At 45.0% G+C, this 20,418-nt stretch overlaps 1 protein-coding gene and 1 pseudogene across 2 annotated transcripts in view; both read left to right on the top strand.

The window, feature by feature from the left end:
- Gpr156 (G protein-coupled receptor 156) overlaps positions 1-4,483 on the top strand; it is a 55,231-nt gene extending 50,748 nt beyond the window's left edge. For both annotated transcript variants that reach the window (XM_027412702.2, XM_027412701.2), the window contains one exon: positions 1,431-4,483. In XM_027412702.2, coding sequence (XP_027268503.1) covers positions 1,431-2,693 — 1,263 coding nt within the window. In that variant the 3' untranslated portion in view covers positions 2,694-4,483. The remainder of the gene's footprint in view (positions 1-1,430) is intronic.
- LOC100768232 lies at positions 3,148-10,219 on the top strand (annotated as a pseudogene).
- Positions 10,220-20,418: the final 10,199 nt, after the last annotated feature.

The raw sequence follows: 20,418 nt of genomic DNA, 5'->3' as shown, positions 1-20,418 counted from the left end.
GACAGTTCTATAACCAACATGAGCAGGAGGATAACTCTTTATACTCATTTTATTTCCTTTGGATATCTGTCTACTCAAGACTGGGATAGCTGGATCATATGGTGGTTCTACTTTTAGTTTTTGGGAAACTTTTGTTTCCCAAAGTGGTTGAACTAATTTCATTCCCACCGACATTATGTAATGGTTCTGTGCTCTCCACATCCTCGCCAGCATTTTTAATTATAGACATCCTAACTGAGATTGTTTCTCATGTGATTTTGATTTTTGTATCCCCCTTATGCATAAATACATTGAGTATCTTTTCACATATGTATTGACCACATATGTATTGTATTTCTTTTTTTGAGAAGTGCCTACTGAGATCATCCATCCATTTTAAAATTGGACTCCTTGAATCCTTATTGTTGAATTTTTAAAGTTCTTTATATATTCTGCATATTGGCCCTCTGTGGATGAATTGATGAAAACATCTCTGGTTCTATTGGTCATCGCATTGCTTTGTCGAATGTTTTCTGTTCAGAAGACTTTTACTCTGATGTAATCCCACTTGTCATTCTTGCTTTTATTTCATGTTAAGCTCCAAAAATACTGATACACACACTTTTTGTTTTGTTTTGTTTTGTTTTTCGAGACAGGGTTTCTCTGTGTAGCCCTAGCTTTCCTGGAGCTAGCGCCTGTAGACCAGGCTGGCCTCAAACTCACAGGGATATACTTGCCTCTACTTCCCGAGTGCTGGGATTAAAGGCATGCAACACTACCACCCAACTACACATATGACTTTAAGAGCTATTGATAGCCAGTTGATTGCTTAGGCCTATCACACCAGGAGACCCTGTCATTTCCAAGGAAGTGTTGAAAGCAACTTGAGATTTTCATTGGCTCTCTTAGCTCCCATATGAATGGTTGTCCCAGTAATTTTCATCCATCTCCTATTCTTTCCGTTTTCCAGGCTGTCTTACAAGAGACATAACATTTGTCATCCCTGGAGAAATGCTTCAGATTCGTTTTTGTTTCCATGGGTATAAGAAACCAGAGTAGAACAATCCCAAACACCATTCTGTCTGGTGTCCTACAGAGTAACCTGACTCTTTGGGGGCTGGAGAAAATGAGATAATGGTGCAGCTACCAGCAAGCCTTAAGTCTAGGCCCTCTTCATCCTCACAGATACGCAGCAGTACGCAGCAGTACGCAGCCTAGGGACGGGAAGGGAGCCCATAGTGACAACACCTCTTACTGCCTTTCTTGGGTACCACATATCCATTACTGTGCTAAACACTTGGCATATGTCACCCAGTTTAAGTCCCACCTCCAAGCTTAAGGCTACCAACCACTTTATTGGAAGAAGTGGGATGTGAGCAGGGACTCCAGTGTCACATTTTCCACCATGGAAGGCCTTTAGAAGCGTTGATGGCCTTGCTTTTATTCCACAGAAAAACGCAATAATTGAAAGCCTGCAAGAACAAGTCAACAACGCCAAGGAGAAGCTAGTGAAGTTAATGTCTTCCGAGTGGGCTGTGTCAGCCGCAGCCTCTGCCCATGGGCTGGAAGTTCAGGGACCTTCGGAACAGCCTGCTGCTTCTGAAAATACTATCAGTGCAACTGCCCAGGACTCCCTACACGCCTCAGTGGCCTCCCAGGACACGCAAAGCCCTGGGGCATCTAGAAGGGACACCAGTCCCTCCCCAGACCAAAAGGACAACGGGACTTTGAAACAGTTTTGTGATCATTTGGACATGGGTTGCAGCCGGATACCACAGGCTGAACAAACTGAGGGTTCAGAAAGAGGAGACCAAGGACGCAGTTTCATGCCAGATGGAGTGGGCTGTGAACCCCATAGGCCCAAGAACTCAGAGAAGCTCCCAGAGAGGCCACCTCGGGTCACTTCAGTGGTCAGAGAGAAGCTTCAGGAAGTCCTACAAGAGCTGGACCTAGGCCCCGAAGCTCCCCTTTCCCCACTACCTTGTTCCCAGCAGCTTTGGAAGAGCGCCACTTCCCGCAGTCCCCAGAAGATGTCCCCATCTAAACTGGGTTTCAGCCCATATGTGGTGAGGAGAAGACGCGCAGCCCAGCGGGCCCGCTCCCACTTCCCTGCTTCTGTGGCCCTCAATAAGGGGCATCCGGCAAATAGGACTGTTTCTGGTGCACAAAGCAGACTGGCTGTGCAGAGCCGGGACAGCCCCAAGCTGGACCACCAAAATGCAAGGTCCAAGGTACCAAGGTCCTCTTCTGTAAAACCATCACCACCCTCAGATCCTCACCGGAGACGGAGTACCCTGGAGGGTAACAAGCGATGCCAGACAGAGCCTCAGGGGGCCGGAGGATGCGATGTAAGCGGTCCTTGGCAACCTCCTGCTTCTACCCTGGCACAAAGTCTCACTGCCCCATGCCTACCCTCTTCACCAGGTCTGCCCAAGCAGCGTCAGCCTCGACCCCTAGCGTCCCCTGGCTGTCCTTCCTTGTCTTCTGGGTGCTACAACCTTGACAGTGAGTCCAGCAGCTCAGATGAATTTTTCTGCCGCTGCCACCGGCCCTACTGTGAAATCTGCTTCCAGAGTTCTTTGGACTCCAGTGACAGTGACACATCAGACAGTGACCTTGAGCAAGCTTCAGAGCTAGCCTCCTGGGAAACGCTGTGGGCCCGCTCCAAGCCTGTTGTGAACTTCAAAGATGACTTGAAGCCCACACTAGTTTGAGAAGCCGCAAGGTGGGTCTGGCCACAGAGATCAGTCTGGCTCACACAGAAACAGGGATCGTGGGAGGAGAGCCAGATTGCTGTCTTTGACCAGCACCGTGCCTTGACCAGCTTCAGCTCTCTCTCTACTGTGTTCATTCTTACTTTGAAGATCTGTGAGCAGAAGTGCACTGCCCAACCCGCTACTACCTCAGCATTACCGCGAGGAGCTCTGGTGAGGGACTGTAGAACTCCTTAAACTGAAGGTGCTAAGTGAACAGATAGAGGTGTCCATTCAGTCTGTATTCTATGAAACTTTGCATGTATACCAAGTGGCTGGCTGGCTGGCTGGACAGTAAGATAGTTGGTTGGGAGATTTCTGCAGAACCACTGTGAGCCACCAAACTAGCCTTTCAGTGAACAGACTTGCCAGGTAGATAAGCCTATACCATTATCCCTCCGACTCACAGGAAAGGATGACTTACTTCCTGCTGAAGCCCATAAGTGTCACTATTTCAGGCTTCCAGCTTCCCGTTCAAGTCAGTTCAGCCCCACGTCTTCTTGTCTACCCACCATCATGGCACCTCACTCACCGTGATCCCCAACACAGTTTTCTAACATGCACCCATAGGCTTCTCAGATTGCTTTCCTGAGCTCAATAGTACCTATCTCTTGCTCTCTCCCAGTGGCACAGTGTTCTACTTGAACACATAGCAGCAATCTGTGTTGGGAGATTTACTGGTCAAAGATAGTTTTAGTGCTATTGAGATTGCATGACCACCAAAGATACATAAACCTAGAAACAAAATGGGGAAATAGAAAAGAAGATATGGAGGGCCAGGCATGGTGTTTAATCCCAGCACTCTGGAGGCAGAGGCAGGTGGATCTCTGTGAGTTTGAGGCCCACTTGGTCTACAGAGAGAGTTCCAAGACAACCGGGGCTATGTAGAGAGACCCTGTCTAAAAATAAAAAAGGGAATGGAAAGAAAGGAAGCAAAAAGGCTGTGAACATTTCACCTGAGTCAGGCTTGGTACTTGGCAATACCAAGTGGAACTTGGTGGAACTTAGTAGTTCCACCACATTTTAGTAGTTACTAGTGATAATCCTTTAAAATAGACGCTCTTATTCCTGCAGCCAGGGGCTATGGGGCTTGGAGAAAATGAGATGACAAGCCCAACAACATAGTGCTGGAAAGTAACTAGTGGAGAATTGGCATACACTGCTGAAACTCGAGGTCAATGGCTTTCCCCAGGGACGAATCCCTATTCATTCTTCTAGAAGTGGCAGACAAGATTTAGGAGAAAGATAAACAAGGGCAAAGTGGCTTCGAAGATCTGCTCACCCTGCAGTCCCAGAGGACAAAACCAAGCTCTTCATCCCCTCTTCCCACTGCTGGGGCACACCTACAGTTCCAGGGGAGCCATGGAGTTGGTAAAGAGTGAACTCCAGGAACCCACCTGCCACTAAAGCTGCAGGGAAGGCAAGCAGGTAGACTTTGAGTATTGCTTAATGCATCATCTCCTGTCTGTGCTGCCATACTGCATCTATGCTGCGTGTGGGTTTTGTGAAGGAGTTTGGGTTTCAGAGGGGACATTTGACACTAAACATCTCACAGATGTATCAAAGACTCTCAGGGTCTGCTGACACCTCGTGGGCCTCCAGGCACTTAGCCATGGAGGCCCTACTGGTAGGACAGCCATCTACTGTTCAATACCAATTTCATAATTTATTCTGAGTAGGGGATTGTAGTTTCTGTGTGCATTGTTTTACGATGACCAAGTGTACTTTTATAAAGGAGAAATGGCCCTCAAAATAAGTCTTTTCTAAAGTTGTGGTCTTGCATTGGGGAGGATGAGCCTGAGGAAGACCAAGCCACTGGAAGAAGGTAAAATACACAACTGTTGTTGGATTCTGACAGGTTCCATGAACAACTTTTTTGCAAACTTCAATTGTAATAGACTCTCTGATATTTCCCTGTACAGATCCTTATCCCCAAAACAACCCCTCGAGTGGATGGAGGAAACAGTGAAGACTCCCAGAGACTCCTCCCAAATGGTGGGGTCTCTGGCTGAGCTTCTCCTTAGCTCCTCTCCTCCCACCATGCGACCACTAGCAGCCTTCTGTTCCTTACATTGAACCTGAAGATTCATAACCAAGCACCCCAGCCTTCTCGCTCTACTTCTAGACCCTGAATCCCACTAGTCCAGCCCTTCCACAGCCCCATCCTTTTCTGAAGACCCACCCACACAATATATGCTCTGTGTGAGTAGTTTGCCTTTCAAGACTTCAGTGAAATGCATTCTTTCTTTGGCTTTTCCTGAGCATGCCCAAATGGAACTGACTGGTTCTCTGAAACGGGAAGGGAGTTTCCCAGTCTGCGTTTTGGCCTTGTAGAGGCTTCAATTTAAGCATTTTGCCTAGAATGACTTTGTAAACTATACTAGATCTGACTGAAAAGGTGAAATGTCAATGCTAAATGTTCCCTATTTATAATTTGGTTCAAATACTATATGCAAAGCACCATGGCAGTCTATTAAAAATTACTGCTGGGGATGGAGAGATGGCTCAGAGGTTAAGAGCACTGGCTGCTCTTCCAGAGGTCATGAGTTCAATTCCCAGCAACCACATGATGGTTCACAACCATTTATAATGAGATCTGGTGCCCTCTTTTGGTGTGCAGATATACATGGAAGCAGAATGTTGTATACATAATAAATAAATAAAATCTTTTAAAAAGAAATTACTGCCGGGCGTTGGTGGGCATGCCTTTAATCCCAGCACTCAGGAGGCAGAGGCAGGCGGATCTTTGTGAGTTTGAGGCCAGCCTGGTATACAGTGAGAATGCTAGGATAGGTTCCAAAGCTACACAAAGAAACCCTGTCTCAAAAAAACAAACAAACAAACAAACAAAAAAACCAAAAACCAAAAAACAAACAAAAAAAATTATTGCCTCCAGGCCGCCATTCACCTTGTGTACCCCAACCTCTTTTCCTCACCCAGAGAGTCCCTGAAGTTTCTACTCAAGAGCAGCCAATCGATGATGGGATCTGTAGAGGGTTGCACGTGCTGTTGCTGCTCTTGGCAAGTTCTTGGTTACTTTCTTGAACAAGAGGCAGTGAATTGTGTAGAGGAATCCTTTAGACGTCACTATTGCTCCTGCTGATGTCATCACACTACGTAACTGTTGGCCCTAAGGCCAGCCAAAGCACCAGGCCCTACTCTGCCCCCACAATATGGTTTCTGTTGATTGAAAATCTTGGGACCGAAGGTATCTTTCTCCACAACAAAGGTCTGCCCTTATCTCCCAAGCCTCCCTTTCTTTATAAAAGAATCAACTTGAACTCCTGTAAGTTCAAGGAAAGCCATCCCATGTAGGAGGCATGGCTTTTTAAAACTTAAAAAAAAAGTTTTGAAGAATTGTTTATGTGTATGAGTGTTTTGCCTGCTGGTGTATTTGTGTACTACATACACAGAGGCCAGAAGAGGGCATTAGACCCCCTAGAACTGGAGTTACAGACAGTTGTGAGCCACTAGGTGGGTCCTGAGAATTGAACCCTAGTTCCTACAAGAGCTGAGCCATCTCAGCCATCTGAGCCATCTCTCCAGACCCAAGGCATGGTTTTTAAAAGAACTGCATCACTTTCAAAGTGGCACAAAGCCCCGTTTACATCATGTGTTCCCTCCATGGATTACAAGTGCCCAAAGCACTAAGCATATCTTTTTCCTGTTTGTCCCATCTTGACAGTAGACCTCGGAGAGCTTTGCCCAGGGGAGAACCCAATAAATGGCTGATGGGCAGCTTTGTGAGGGGGCAGATGGAGAAAACAAGGGACAGCAAGGTAGCAAAGGCAAAATAAAGACCTTGCTCTGAGCCAAGAACAGAGCCAGAACAGGAGACAGCCATCTGGCTTTGCTTTCCCCCAATGCATAAAGAGCATGAAATAACCACTCCAAGACCCAGAAGTAACTCAATTCTGAAAATGACAGACTTTAAGTCTCTTAGGGAGGGGTGGGAGAGGATAATGGAGTTACTGGGAAAGAAGCAAGAAAGCTCTTTTGAGCAAAATATTCTCTTGGAGATTCTTGCTTCCTAGACTTGTTCATGGAACCAGACAGTGTTTTCAGGATATCTGTTGACCTGAGGAGGACATAGGCATCTACATAGAGCTCCTCCAGACAGCACCCCCTTGCCCACAGGCCTGCTTTCCCTAGCCTCTGGCACTATACCTACTCTGATCTCTCTGGATGTCCCAGATCTCAGCATCCTCCTCAGACAACTGCACTTGAAGGGGGAAACATCCTGAGATATGACCACTTCACTACTGAAGTGGCAAGAACAGGAAATACCAACGTCGTAAGACAATACCTGTTGTGAGTTTCCCAAATCTAGGCCAGGGTTTCCTGAGGCATGTGGCTTGGAGAAAGTGCTTGGGGAAGGCCCTGTGGAGGCCTGTAAGGCAGTGGGAGAAAAACAAGAAGAAAGAAAACAAGTCCATAGAACAGGGAGAGGCAAGAGGGACACATAGTGAGGGAGGAAAAGGGCAACGAATGGAGGCTCTAGGCGTGGCTCGATTGGTAGATAGCTCCTGGCAATCACTCCTTCTCTAAACAAGGATGCTGGCTTCAGCTCCCAGCAGAGATGCAGGAGGCTGATTTTTGGGAAGCAAGGCTGAAATGCCCTTGTTCTGTCCTTTACTTCAGCCAAGGGAGTATGTGATCATCTGTTTATTTCTCCATTTCCCCCCTCTAGACTATGAGCGTTGCAAGGCTGGAACATATTGCAGTTGTCTCCTTGGCTCCCAAGCTCAGCACCGTTTCTTCCATAGGGTTGTTGCTCTGCAAATATTTGTCAAAAGAAATGAATCAAGGAAGGAAAGTGACACAGAACAGTGACACCAGCAAGGCAGCTCTGAGAGGTGGCCTGGGAGACAGGACTCAGGTGCCCCACCTGTTCATGGAAGGGACACAGTGTTACTGACTTACCTTAGTCTTATCCCCCATGGTATCTGACCCTGCCCTGTATCAAAAGAAGGTAATTGTGTTGGTGAGATGGCTCAATAGGAAAAGGTACTGTGGCCAAGTCTGTGGCCCCAAGTTCAGTCCTTAAAGTCTACCTGGTAGAAGGAGAGAAGCAACTGACTCAGGTTTTCTCCTCACACATACATATGCAAACACACAGAGAGACACACATACACACACAAACACACATACACAAACACACAGAAACGCACATATATACACACAAATACACATACACACATACATATGCAAACACACACACAAAGACACACATACACAAATATACAAATATAAACATATACACAAACACAAACAAATAGTAAAAAACAGCCGGGCATTGGTGGAGCACACCTTTAAGGCAGAGGCAGGCGGATCTCTGTGAGTTCCAGACCAGCCTGGTCTACAAGAGCTAGTTCCAGGGCAGCCTCCAAAGCCACAGAGAAACCCTGTCTCGAAAAAAACAAAAAACAAAAAACAAAAACAAATAGTAAAAAACAATTTAAAGTGAACAATTTATGAAACCCATTGTTTTCTACAATCAACAAATGCTTTTAAAAGTTGCAAGTCAGTCCCTGCAGTGGCTGCCACCGTCCACCCGCCCTCAGCCAGTGGCTCGGTGCCACCTCGGGCCAGCTGACAGGGCGGCAGACAGCCTGGTACTCCTTGGGGTTCGGTGGGCGGCATCTCCATGGGGCTGGCCAGTGGTGTCCATGTGCTGTGAGGACGCTTCCACCACTCCAAGGAGACAGTTCAGAAGTTCCTGGATGGTGTGCCTTGGGAGGAACTGGCAATAATTGAATCCCATCTCTAGGGTTTTTTGTAGGCACACCAAGAGCCCACAGCTTCAATAAGGAAGAGTTTGACTGCCATATCCTCAATGAAGGCTTTACTGCCAAGGACATTCTGGACCAAAAAATTAATGAAGTTTATTCCTCTAATGACAAGGATGCTTTTTATGTAGCAGACCTTGGAGATGTTCTGAAGAATCACCTAAGATGGCTAAAAGCTCTCCCCCCTTTTATGCAGTCAAAAGTAACGACAGCAGAGCCATAGTGAACACCCTAGCTGCCATTGGGACGGGTTTTGACTGTGCAAGCAAGACTGAAATACAGTTGGTGCAGGGGCTTGGGGTGCCTCCCGAGAGGATCATCTATGCAAATCCTTGTGAGCAAGTGTCTCAGATCAAGTATGCCACCAGCAATGGAGTCCAGATGATGACTTTGACAGTGAAGTTGAGTTGATGAAGGTCACCAGAGCACATCCAAAGGCCAAGTTGGTTTTGCGGATCACCACTGATGATTCTAAAGCAGTTTGTCACCTCAGTGTTAAGTTTGGTGCCACACTCAGAACCAGCAGGCTTCTCTTGGAATGGGCAAAAGAGCTAAATGTCAATGTCGTTGGTGTTAGCTTCCATGTGGGGAGTGGATGTACTGACCCTGAGACCTTCGTTCAGGCCTTGTCGGATGCCCGCTGTGTCTTTGACATGGGGACAGAAGTTGGTTTCAGTATGTGTCTGTTTGATATTGGTGGTGGTTTTCCTGGATCTGAGGATACAAAGCTTAAATTTGAAGAGATCACCAGTGTTATCAACCCAGAGGGGCAAGTACTTCCTGCCAGACTCTGGAGAGTTATAGCCGAGCCAGGCAGATACTATGTTGCCTCAGCTTTCACACTGGCAGTCAATATCATTGCTAAAAAAATAGTATGGAAGGAGCAGATGGGCTCTGACGATGAAGATGAGTCCAGTGAGCAAACCTTCATGTATTATGTGAATGACGGAGTATATGGGTCATTTAACTGCATTCTTTATGATCATGCACATGTGAAGCCCCTGCTGCCGAAGAGACCCAAGCCAGATGAGAAGTATTACTCATCCAGCATCTGGAGACCAACGAGCGATGGCCTTGACCGGATCGTCGAGCGCTGTAATCTGCCTGAAATGCATGTGGGTGATTGGATGCTCTTTGAGAACATGGGTACATACACTGTTGCTGCTGCATCTACTTTCAACGGGTCCCAGAGGCCTTCTAACTACTATGTGATTGAGGCCAATGTGACAGCTCATGAAGCAGATCCAGAACCATGGCTTCCCACCAGAAGTGGAGGAGCAGGATGTTGGCACACTGCCCATCTCTTGTGCCCAGGAGAGCAGGATGGACCATCACAAAGCAGCCTGTGCTTCTGCTAGTATCAACGTGTAGATGCCATTCTTGTAGCTCTTACCTGCAAGTTTAGCTTGAATTAAGGGATTTGGGGGGAACCATTTAACTTAATTACTGCTAGTTTTGGAATGACTTTGTAAGAGTAGGGCTTGGCACAGATGAAGTATGGAAAGCTAGGAGATGGGTCACACTTACCTGTGTTCCTATGGAAACTTTGAATATTTGCTTTCTATGGATTTCTATCACTTTTCAGACATACTAATGTGTGCCCCTCAGCCACTGAGCAAGCATTTGTAGCTTGTACATTTGGCAGAATGGGCCAAAAGCTAATGTTGTGACCCATTTTGAAAATAAACTATCTTGAAATTAAAAAAAAAAGTTGCTATGTTAAAAAAAAAAAAAAACAAAGAAAAAAGGGGGCTAGAGCGACAGTTCAGGGGTTAAGATAACTGGTTGATCTTCCAGAGGACCCAGGTTCAATTCCCAGTCCCCACATGGTAGTTTATAACTATCTGTAACTCTAGTTCCAGGTGATCTGATACCCTCACACCAATGTACATTAAAAAAATTAACTTAAGGGCTGGAGACATGGCTCAGAGGTTAAGAGCACCAACTGCTCTTCCAGAGGTCCTGAGTTCAATTCCCAGCAACCACATGGTGGCTCACAACCATCTATTATAAGATCTGGTGCCCTCTTCTGGTGTGCAGATATACATGGAAACAGAATGTTGTATACATAATAAATAAATAAAATCTTTTTTAAAAATTAACTAAAATATTTTTAAAAGAAAAAGAAAAAAGATGGCATTTTAAATGGACTTCTTCTCCATTACCTTTCAGACCAAAAAAAAAGAAAAAAAAAAATGTCCGTGCTGCAGTGTCTGGAATGGTGTCTATGTGGCTTTCAGCAAGATGTGCAACCTCCTTGTGGCTCAGTTTCCCCAAATATAAACTGGAATAGTAACACCTACCTGACATTGCCTTCAGCTCGTTCCTGGCCCTTTGGTTCAGCCCACTTTGGAGGCTTTTCGGGCCAGGGTACTTCCCATGGGGAGAACAGAAACCAGGCTGGGGCCAAAGAAAAAGATGTGTGAAAGCCAGGACATGGGGTTTGTTTAAGGATAGCCAAAACATATGAGTAATTTCCTTTGTAGAAGAAACATATACTTTGCAATAGAAATAAGTAAGTCAATGCATATACTCACATATACAGGATAGTTACTACGTGTCATTTAATCCGTCTCCTTTAATACTTATTACCATCTACAAAGCAGGTATCTCGGTGATGAAGAAACTCTCCCTGGGAGAGGTTAGGTAAGAAAAAGCCCTGTGACCGATTAGAGGCAGAGCCCGGGTGCGCTCTGGAGTCGTATTGGAAATTCCTAAGTAATTCTTGGACTCCCCCAACGCTGCTTCTAGAGCACATGCTACAAGTATGCTTCCAGAACTGAGAGGAATTTCAGCGCAGCAGGGCAGGGCCACGCCTGAGGTATCCCGAGAAAAGGCCGGCTGGTCTGGTTCTGTCAGTCTGTTGCAAAATCTTCCATGCTGAGTCATTGAGCAGTCCCCGAGGCTGGAGGCTGCTTTCTGAAGCTCCCTCCCAGGTCACTCCAGCCCTTTCAGGAAGTTACATTGTGAACACTGTTATACTGAAAGCAAACGAGTCACCTCAAGTTGGTTCCTGCGCCCCAACCCCCCTTGAGCAGTAGCCAATTAGGACAAAAAGAGTAAGGGACCCATAAAGCCTGACAGCATAGCCCCACGGTGGTGGTCCACACCTTTAACTCCAGCATTCAGGAGGCAGAGACAGGAGGATCTCTTGAGTTTGAGTCCAGTCTGGTCTACAGAGCGAGTGCCAGGGCTACATAGAGAAACCCTGTCTGAAACAAACAAAAAGACCCCATGGCATGTAGATGCAATGTACACCTCAGATCCTTAGCTGAGAACTCTTGCCAGAGCACACCTCTGCCAGGCAGAGAAGCCTCCTTGCTCTCCATTTCCTATAAGACAGTCTCACTGACCTGGAGTCTGAAGTGCTCCCGATTGAGCACCAGAAATCTCGGCTTACTAAAAGTCTCCTTATTCTTATCAAATGGCTTTGCTATTTCCACAGCATATCCCACATGGCTGAGGCCTTTTTCCCCTCTCTCCTTCGTGGAACTACCCTGGCCTGAAGTGGCTTCCCTTCCGACTAGTACCAGCTGGCCTGCTTTATTAGGTAATAAAATCTCACACTCCTGATAGAGTACCGAAAGCAGCTTTATTGTTGATCTTGGGCAATTATATCAATCCTTCGTTGTTAACTTTCCGGCTGCTCATAGCTTGCTCTTCAAATGTTATCAGAGGCTCCATGGCAAACACTGTTTAACTTCTCATTGCATTTCCACAGTATCGTTCCCAATGCTGGATGCCCAGTAGACATTGATCAAAACTTCAAGGTTTATTCTGCAAATGGACCAACTCTCTGCTACTACCTGTCTGTAATGAGAATATCCTGAGTAGATAAAAAGGAATTCGTTGGCTTTTTTCCCCCTCTCAAACTGTATCTGAAATTTAGCATTTCAGACAATCTTAACTGGCTGTCTCCTTGCATGGGAGAGGAATACACTCTTGCTGGAAGTTACTGTGTATCAGCTATTGTACTGGGGCTTACAAAATATATCTCTATATTTTGGTTATATTATGATATAATACGTGGTTCTAGAGGCTGGGAAATCAGAAGTCAAGGTACCAGCATTGGTGGTGAGAGAGGTAGTTTCTGCACAGAAGGAATTGCTGGTCATGAGATAGCAGAAGGCAGCAGGGCAAGGAATCCAAACAGCGTCAAAGTCTGCTTTTTAACGCTATGTGTAATTATCTATGCCCGTGTAAGTGTATGAAAGAGAGGGCAGGTGCCCATGGAGGCTAGAAGAAGGCATTCAATATATCTGGTTAAAGGCCCGTGTGAGCTGCCCAGTGTGGTTCTCGGGAGCCAAACCCGGGTCCTCTGGAACCCTAATGGTCACTGCCAACCACCACACCATCTCTCCAGCTCCCTTCTGGGATTTTGGTTTTAGTTCTGTACTTCTCCTGTTCCTCCTTCCTGTCCTTGTCTTCTTCCTCCTTCTCCTTCTCTCCCCCCTTACTTTTTTCTTTTTTCTTTCTTTCTTTTTTTTTTTTTTTAGCACAGGGTCTTGTTGTTTTGTGTTTTACTTTTTGAGGTGCTGCCACCCAGCTCCCAAATAAATCACACAAAGTCTTATTGTTTCTTATAAATACCTGGCCTTAGTTTGGCTTGTTTCTAGCTAGCTTTTTTTTTTTTTCAACTTAAACTATCCTATCCACCTTTTGCCTCTGGGCTTTTATCTTTCTCTAGTCTATATAATTTTCATTCTTCCTTACTCAGATGCTGGTTGTGTTGTGGTTGGGTGGCTGGCCCCTAATGTCCACCTTTCCTTACTCCTCAATCTTCTCCCAGATTTCTCCTTCTATTTATTCTTTCTGCCTGCCAGACCTGCCTATCATTTCTCCTGCATAACTATTGGCCAATCAGCTCTTTATTAGACCAATCAGGTGTTTTAGACAGGCAAAGTAATGCAGTGTAGAGATATATTATTTATGATTTATTAAAGCTTGCCTGATTGAGAAAGCAAAGTCAGCCACAAGCTATAGAAGCCAGGTACACACCTTTAATCCCAGCAGCTGGAAGCTAGGAGGTGGTGGTACACACCTTTAACCCTAGGCCTCAAAATTAAGAGGTAGACAGATTTCTGTGAGTCCAAGGCCACCCAGATCTATACAAGAGTGAATCAGTCTAAAAGAGAATTATAGCTCACACTTTTAATCCCAGGACTCATGAGAGGTATATAAGTCAGTATGAGGCATTCATTCTCCAACCACACTGAGGAGAGGCAGCAGTTTGAGACTTGGTGAAGAGCGTGTGCTTGGATCAGCCCTTTCAGCCTGAGCTAGAGGTGAGAGCTAGAGACTGGCTGCTTTGCTTCGCTGATCCTCAGCTTGAACCCCAATATCTATCTCTAGGTCTTTTATTAATTTGTGTTACAACATAGCATCACAGAGTTAAACAAATGCAACATAAAAGAATGCAATACACCTTTGCATCACTAAACAAATGTTCCACAGCATAAACAAATGCACCACATCTTAAAATAATATTCCATAGCAGGGTCTTTTTTTAAAAAAAATATGTATGAAAGTTTTACCTGCATGAATGTATGCGTATTACATGCATGCCTGGTACTCACAGAGGTCAGAAAAGGGTGTCGAGAGGGTGCCAGATGCCCTGAAGCTAGAGTTACAAATGGCTATGAGCCACCATGTAGGTGCTGGAAACTGAATCTGGGTTCTCTGCAAGAATAGCAAGTACTCTTAACTGCTCAGCCATCTCCCCAGACCTTTTCACCGGGTCTATGTACCTCAGGCTGGACTCAGACTTCCTATGTATCTGAGGATAACCTTTGAACTTACAGCAATTCCTCTGCCTCCCAAGTGTTAGAATTATAAGAGTAGCCATCATGACTGACTGAAGCCTCTTTGATGCAAGTTTTAATGGTGCTTCTGACAGAGAAGCCCTCATGGCTAATCACCTCTTATATTGTCACACTAGCATTATCCCAATTTGGGAGGGGACACATTTAAGCCATAGAAGTCCCTAAAATTCTAGACCCAATTTCTTAAAATATCCTCAAAAAACAACTAAACACCTGCCCAGATGGGTTTCTATCTATGATCAGCTACAGGAAGCTGAATATTTAAAAAAAAAAAAGGGGGGGGGGTGCTGGAGAGATTTGCAGAGGTTAGGAGCACTGGCTGCTCTTCCTAGAGGACCCTAGTTCAATTTCAAACACCCACATGGCAGCTCATAACTATCTATAATCCCAAGATCTGATACCCTCACATAGACTGACATACTTGTAAGCAAAACACTAATGCAAATAAAGTATAAATAAATTATAAAAAAATAGCAAGAAGTTGCTGAATAACAAGCTCAATCCTGAGGCTTCTCCTGTTTGAAGATATAGTAAAAACTAAAAGCAGGACACAGGTCCATTGGTGCCATCTGTGATGTCACAAGCAGACACTTTTACTGAGCAAAGGGCACTCATACCAGTGGAATGCAGCCAGATGTTTTATTTCTTATGATTATGTTGTTACCTGGATCTTGACTCTCATGGCCTGGTTCCAATCAGAAGCTAATGTTGTCAATCATGCACTAAAAGGATTTCTTCCTCCTAGTCATGACTGCAGTTCCTGGGATACCCTGAGTCCTGACTTCAGAAGCTTCAAGTTTTAAAGGCAGTGTTAATGAGATCCTGAGTCTTGGCTCAGATCTCTGGGGTTCTGCCTGTCATCTCCAGCTCTAGACTTTGCCAAATCCTGGCTTGAGGCCATCCTACTCTTGCCTTGGCATAGCTTCCATGTGGTGTGTAAGTAAGGCAATGGGTTATGCAGACATATCTCCATGATCTAGTTCCTTCCTGCATCTCAAGTCCACATTCAGCTCCTTCCATATGAGCTCATCTTGCATCTCAGCTCATTCCCAGGCAAGTTATGACCTAGCTCCTGGCCAGGAAGCACTCACCAGCTACCTGGTAGTAGAATGCAGCCTGCTAGAGATGTATGGCAATGTTGGAAGCTGGTGGTACCTTTAGAAGGTAAAGCCAGAAGCAAGTCAGGCCTTAGTGACATGTCATTGAAAGCAACAGTGGGACTACCTCTTCAACATTCTTTCCTTGCTTCTTAACCATGTGGCAATAGGTTTTGCTCTGTTTTGTGATCTCCAATATTACCATATGGCACTCCCACCAAATACCAAGTAGCAGTGGAACCAATCAATAATGAACCAGAACCTCCAAAACATGAGCCAAAGTAAACTTTGTGCTATGATGTTTATTAGTGTGTGTGTGTGTGTGTGTGTGTGTGTGTGTGTGTGTGTGTGTGTGTGTGTGTGTGTGTGTGATTGCTGGAACCTGCAAAATACACAAGAGGCCATTGGATCTCCTGGAGCTGGAGTTACAGACAACTGTGAGGCCCCTGACATGGGTGCTGGGAACTGAACTTGGGTTCTCTTAAAAAGCAGCAAATGCTGTTCACTGCTGAGCCATCTCTCCAGCTCATCTTTTAGTTTTGTTTGTGGCTGTTTGTTTGGTTTGGGTTGGGGCTTATGTAGCCAAGGCTGGCCTCAAAGTCACTGTATAGTCAAAGATGACTTTTTACTCCTGACCTTCCTGCCTGCACTTCCCAAGTACTGGAATTACAGGTGTGTACCAGCATGTCTGGCTTTCTGAACTGACTATCTCAGGTGTGTGATACAGTGAGAGAATGGTGTCTAAGAGTCTTCTGCTGTGATTTAACAAAGTGTGGGAAGCTGTGTACTCAGTAGACAGGTGCTGAAAACACTGAATAGAGAGGGGGATAAACAAGGAAGGCTGAACGCTTAGTGGACAATTACTTCCAACACATCTATCAACAATGAAGAAGTAAAACAAAAGATAGATATTATTTCCAAGAGTGACAAGAACAATATAAAATAATAATAAAGCAGGTTAAAGAGGTGGAGAGTAGGAGAGAGGATAGATGAATAAATATATCAAATTTCTATCAAATGAAAGCCACACAAATAAAGCTTATGTCCACCCAGGATTTTCCCCACTAGATTGTACATAGAAAACTAATAGGAGCCACTAAATGTTCTATTAGTTTGCTATGGTTAACACAACATAGTATCATGGACTAAGTGGATTCAACAAGCAACATTTATTTTCTCAGGGTTCCAAAGTGTTAGAAATTGGTTGGATTCTTCTGAGGGCTATGAGGGAAAGACCTGTCTCCTTGAGTGGTAGACATCCATCTTTCCCCTACACCTCTTCACACACCTTTCCGATCAAGAATGAATCACGGGGGCCATGCATGACACTTTGGAGAGGTTTCACAAATGTTAGGCTGAATTCACGTTTGTCCAAGAAAATGTAGCGCAGAAGGTGACACTATTTAACCCAGGAAGCTATAAAAGGTTCACAGCCTGAAGCAGTTCCTGGAACTCTCTGAGTCAAAGGAAATTATGTTTCCATGACACAGAGTCTGACTCTGGATTTCTTAATTAGGGGTATCTGCATGATGAGAGGAGACTTGTTTCTGAATAGTCATTGCTCTCCTCCTCTCAAATCAATGGCCCACTGCTTCTGACCTATGAATTATCTCTACAGCAACCACATGAGTCATGGAAAGAGGGTTTGGCTCTCAGGAGGGCGATGAACGGCAGGAAGGAGGGAATGTATCTTTAGCCTGAGACCCCTCATCAAGGTGCAATTCAGCCTCTCAGTTGACAAATGAAGCAGGAACAGCAAAAGAACTTTCAACCAAGCGTCTCTCCACATCCAAGATATTCTATTCCCCTTCAGCAAAGGCACCCAAAGTCCTGCACCAACTGGAAACATTACTTGTTGTGGCTGGACCAACAATAAAAACTCAGGACCCAACAGCCCAAAGGGAGTCTGTCACGGGTATGAGAGGTAAGGGGGCTGGTAGCACAATGAGGTTTCACCTTCATTCACATGTTGAGGTCCTACTGTGTGCTTAGGTGATCCCCTAGAGACATAGATAGGACTGCTTCATCTAGCCAGCAGTCTCTGAATGGGACATCCAAAGACCTTTGAACATGCTTCCCATGTTATCTTCCGTGACTAACCTTGGTCTCCACAGACATGGGTAGAGGTGACCCACTGGGTAAAAGCCTCTGCCACCAAAACTGATGACCTTTATTTGAATTCTGGGACCCACTTAGTGGAAAGAAAGAATTAATCCCCCCCCCCCAGTTGTTCTCAGACCTTCACAAGTGTGCTGTGGCATGTACAGACATTCTTGCACACATAAAGATCCCACAGGGTCTTGGTCACAGGAAGTAGCACTGGTTCGGATAATCAGAGTGAAGAGCCCAGGTACACGAGGGCCAGGTTTCCATGCTCCTTTCCTACCAACCTCAGCCTGTGCCCAGTGTCAGACTGGGTACCGATCAACAGCCCAAGAACGACTTTCCGAAGATGCTCCACAAACCTGAGGCACATCACCCAGAACCACATATAACAAGTAGGGAACTTTTCTCTCACACTGCTGTGAAAAGGCTGCTGCTGAGCTGCCGTGCCACTGAAAATGGCTCAGAAAAATCCTCGGCTTTTAGTGGCGTCTCCCTCGGGAAAGGCTTCAATCTAATCCTCTTTGCGCTACAGCTTCCCGGGGGAGTAAAAGGGAGAAGACACTTGCAGCCAGGGCAGCCTGTGATAACGAGACTTTGATGTTTTGCTCTAGGAACGGGTTTTATACAAAGGGCTAAAAAGATGTGGTGTGCTTTACAAAAGGCTAAAAAAAATGCAGTGTGCCCCTCTGTCCTGAATCTGAGACCAGAGTTTATGAAACGCAATCACCCCACAGCACAGGGTGAGTGTGGAAAGCTATATGAAGCGCATATCTAATTAATCTTATCAATAAAAACCAGGGGTCAGAAATCAGGGTGAAAACCTGAGAGATCAGAGAAGGAGAGGAGCAGCCATCAGTGACTTCCTACCTCTACGGTTCCTCCAACCAAAAGGATCTAGATCCTCTCTCTACTCCACCATATCACTTCCTATATCCTCTCTGTACATACCTCCAGACCTCTATGGTTAACTAGCGGCTCGTTCCTCCTTCTGACTCTAAACAAGCTTTATTTGTCAGAACACAAACAAAATATCACAAAACAGTTGTCATTTTCATAAATGATCTCAACTATATTCCTAGAAGCTTGCCTCTGTCCTATCAGAAAGAGATGCCTCTATCCCCTCACCTCAGCATCACCGGGCCTTTCTGGCGGCCTCAACAAAGAGTGTGGGGCTTTCAAGGTGATGTAGAGGGTAAGATCAGTCCCTGGGTCCTACATGGTGGGAGAAGAGAACCAACTTTAGAAAGTTGCCTTCTGGTTTCAGCAAGTATGCACACACACTAAATAATAAAGGAAGAAATAGAACTTTAGCCAGGCAGTAGTGTTGCAAGCCTTTAATTCCAGCACTTGGGAGGCAGTCAGGCAGATCTCTGGGAATAGACCAACCTTGTGTACATAGTGAGTTCTAGGACAGCCAGAGCTACATAATGAGATGCTTTTGTTTTGAGAAACAAAACAAGGCGGCCTCCTACCTTAAACAAGAACAAAAAAAGGAATACAGTATAAGTGATGTTTGCTGACTTTTCAGGCAAGGTTGTTTTAAAAATAATGGAATTTCTGTCTGCCTGCTCTTTCTGAACACTTGACATTGGAACACAGCTCTATGATGTTTCTCAACAGAGAAACCACATAGAGAGGTTCAAACAAAGTTCCAGCCAACAGCCAGCGTCAATGCTCAGATGTGTTAGTAAGCAAATTTTTAGATCTAAGCCTCAGATTTTTGTAATTCACTTTTACTATTACTATTTATTTATTTTGAGTCAGGGTCTCACTACATGTCTCTGTGTGGCCTGAAACTCACTGTGCAGATCAGGCTGGCCTCAAACTCACAGAGATCCACCTGCCTCTGCTTCTCCAGTGCTGGGATTAAAGGCGTGCACCATCACCATCCTGCAGAACTGCAGATTTTAATTTGTGGGCTCAAATTTAGCCTATTGCCTATTTTAAATAAATAAACTTACTTATTCATCTATAGCTGCCTTTGCAGGACAGTGGCAAAAATGATAACATAGAACCTAAGGCCCACAAAGACATAGATAATTTATTGTCTGGTCCTTTACAGAAAAAGTTCACCTGCCTTTGATGATTCCAGCCCCTGCTCTGTGAGCCACCCAGCTAAGGTCTAGTGGAGCACAGGGAAGCTGTCCCTACCAAGGCCAGCCTCTATCTTAGATTTGTGAGACAAATATTGCTTCAAGCTACTAAGTTTTGAGATGCTTATTCCATAGTAACAAATCAGAATTATTTTTCGGCTAGGTTAAATGCAAGAGAACCTTGCCCTAGCTGGTAATCCTGTCCTCAGATTCTATTGCTTTGGCCTTGTCTCTGTAAATATCAACATGCAGGAATTAATTAGCAGCAAATGCAGTAGGCATTCACAACTCAGGTGTTTTCTGTTCTCAGTTCCAAGGGGACTTGGCTTAAATGTTCCCAGTTCTTCAATAACGCCGTTAGTTATTGCATTAGTTTTATCGCCAAGAAAAGATAATTTCATATTATTAGCTAGTAACACCTCATTAGCTCTGACCCCCCCATAACTGCTTGCCAGTTGAGACGGCTGATTATTCTGCACTATCAGACACAACTGTGAGTCGATGCTACCAGCGACACCTTCTATAACATACACATGCAGACACTGTCTGCATTAAAACAAGTGAAGCTAAAATGCAAACACAGATTAAATATAGAACCAGAACTAAGGCTATTTCTGTTATTAAGCAACGTTGAGGTTGTGTTTAGTGATGCTTCATCTCTCACATTAAATTGTATGAGATTTTGTGGGGGATTTGGGTTAGTGTGATAAATTGTTTTTATAATTATATAAGCTGTGACTAGAGCTGTGAGCTCAGGTTTGTGTGTGTGTGTGTGTGTG

This window comes from Cricetulus griseus, chromosome 4 (assembly GCF_003668045.3).
Source record: "Cricetulus griseus strain 17A/GY chromosome 4, alternate assembly CriGri-PICRH-1.0, whole genome shotgun sequence".
In the NCBI taxonomy this organism is placed as follows: domain Eukaryota; kingdom Metazoa; phylum Chordata; class Mammalia; order Rodentia; family Cricetidae; genus Cricetulus; species Cricetulus griseus.
The sequence above is the reverse complement of the archived record's forward strand: the minus strand, read 5'-3'. Positions and strand labels throughout refer to the sequence as shown.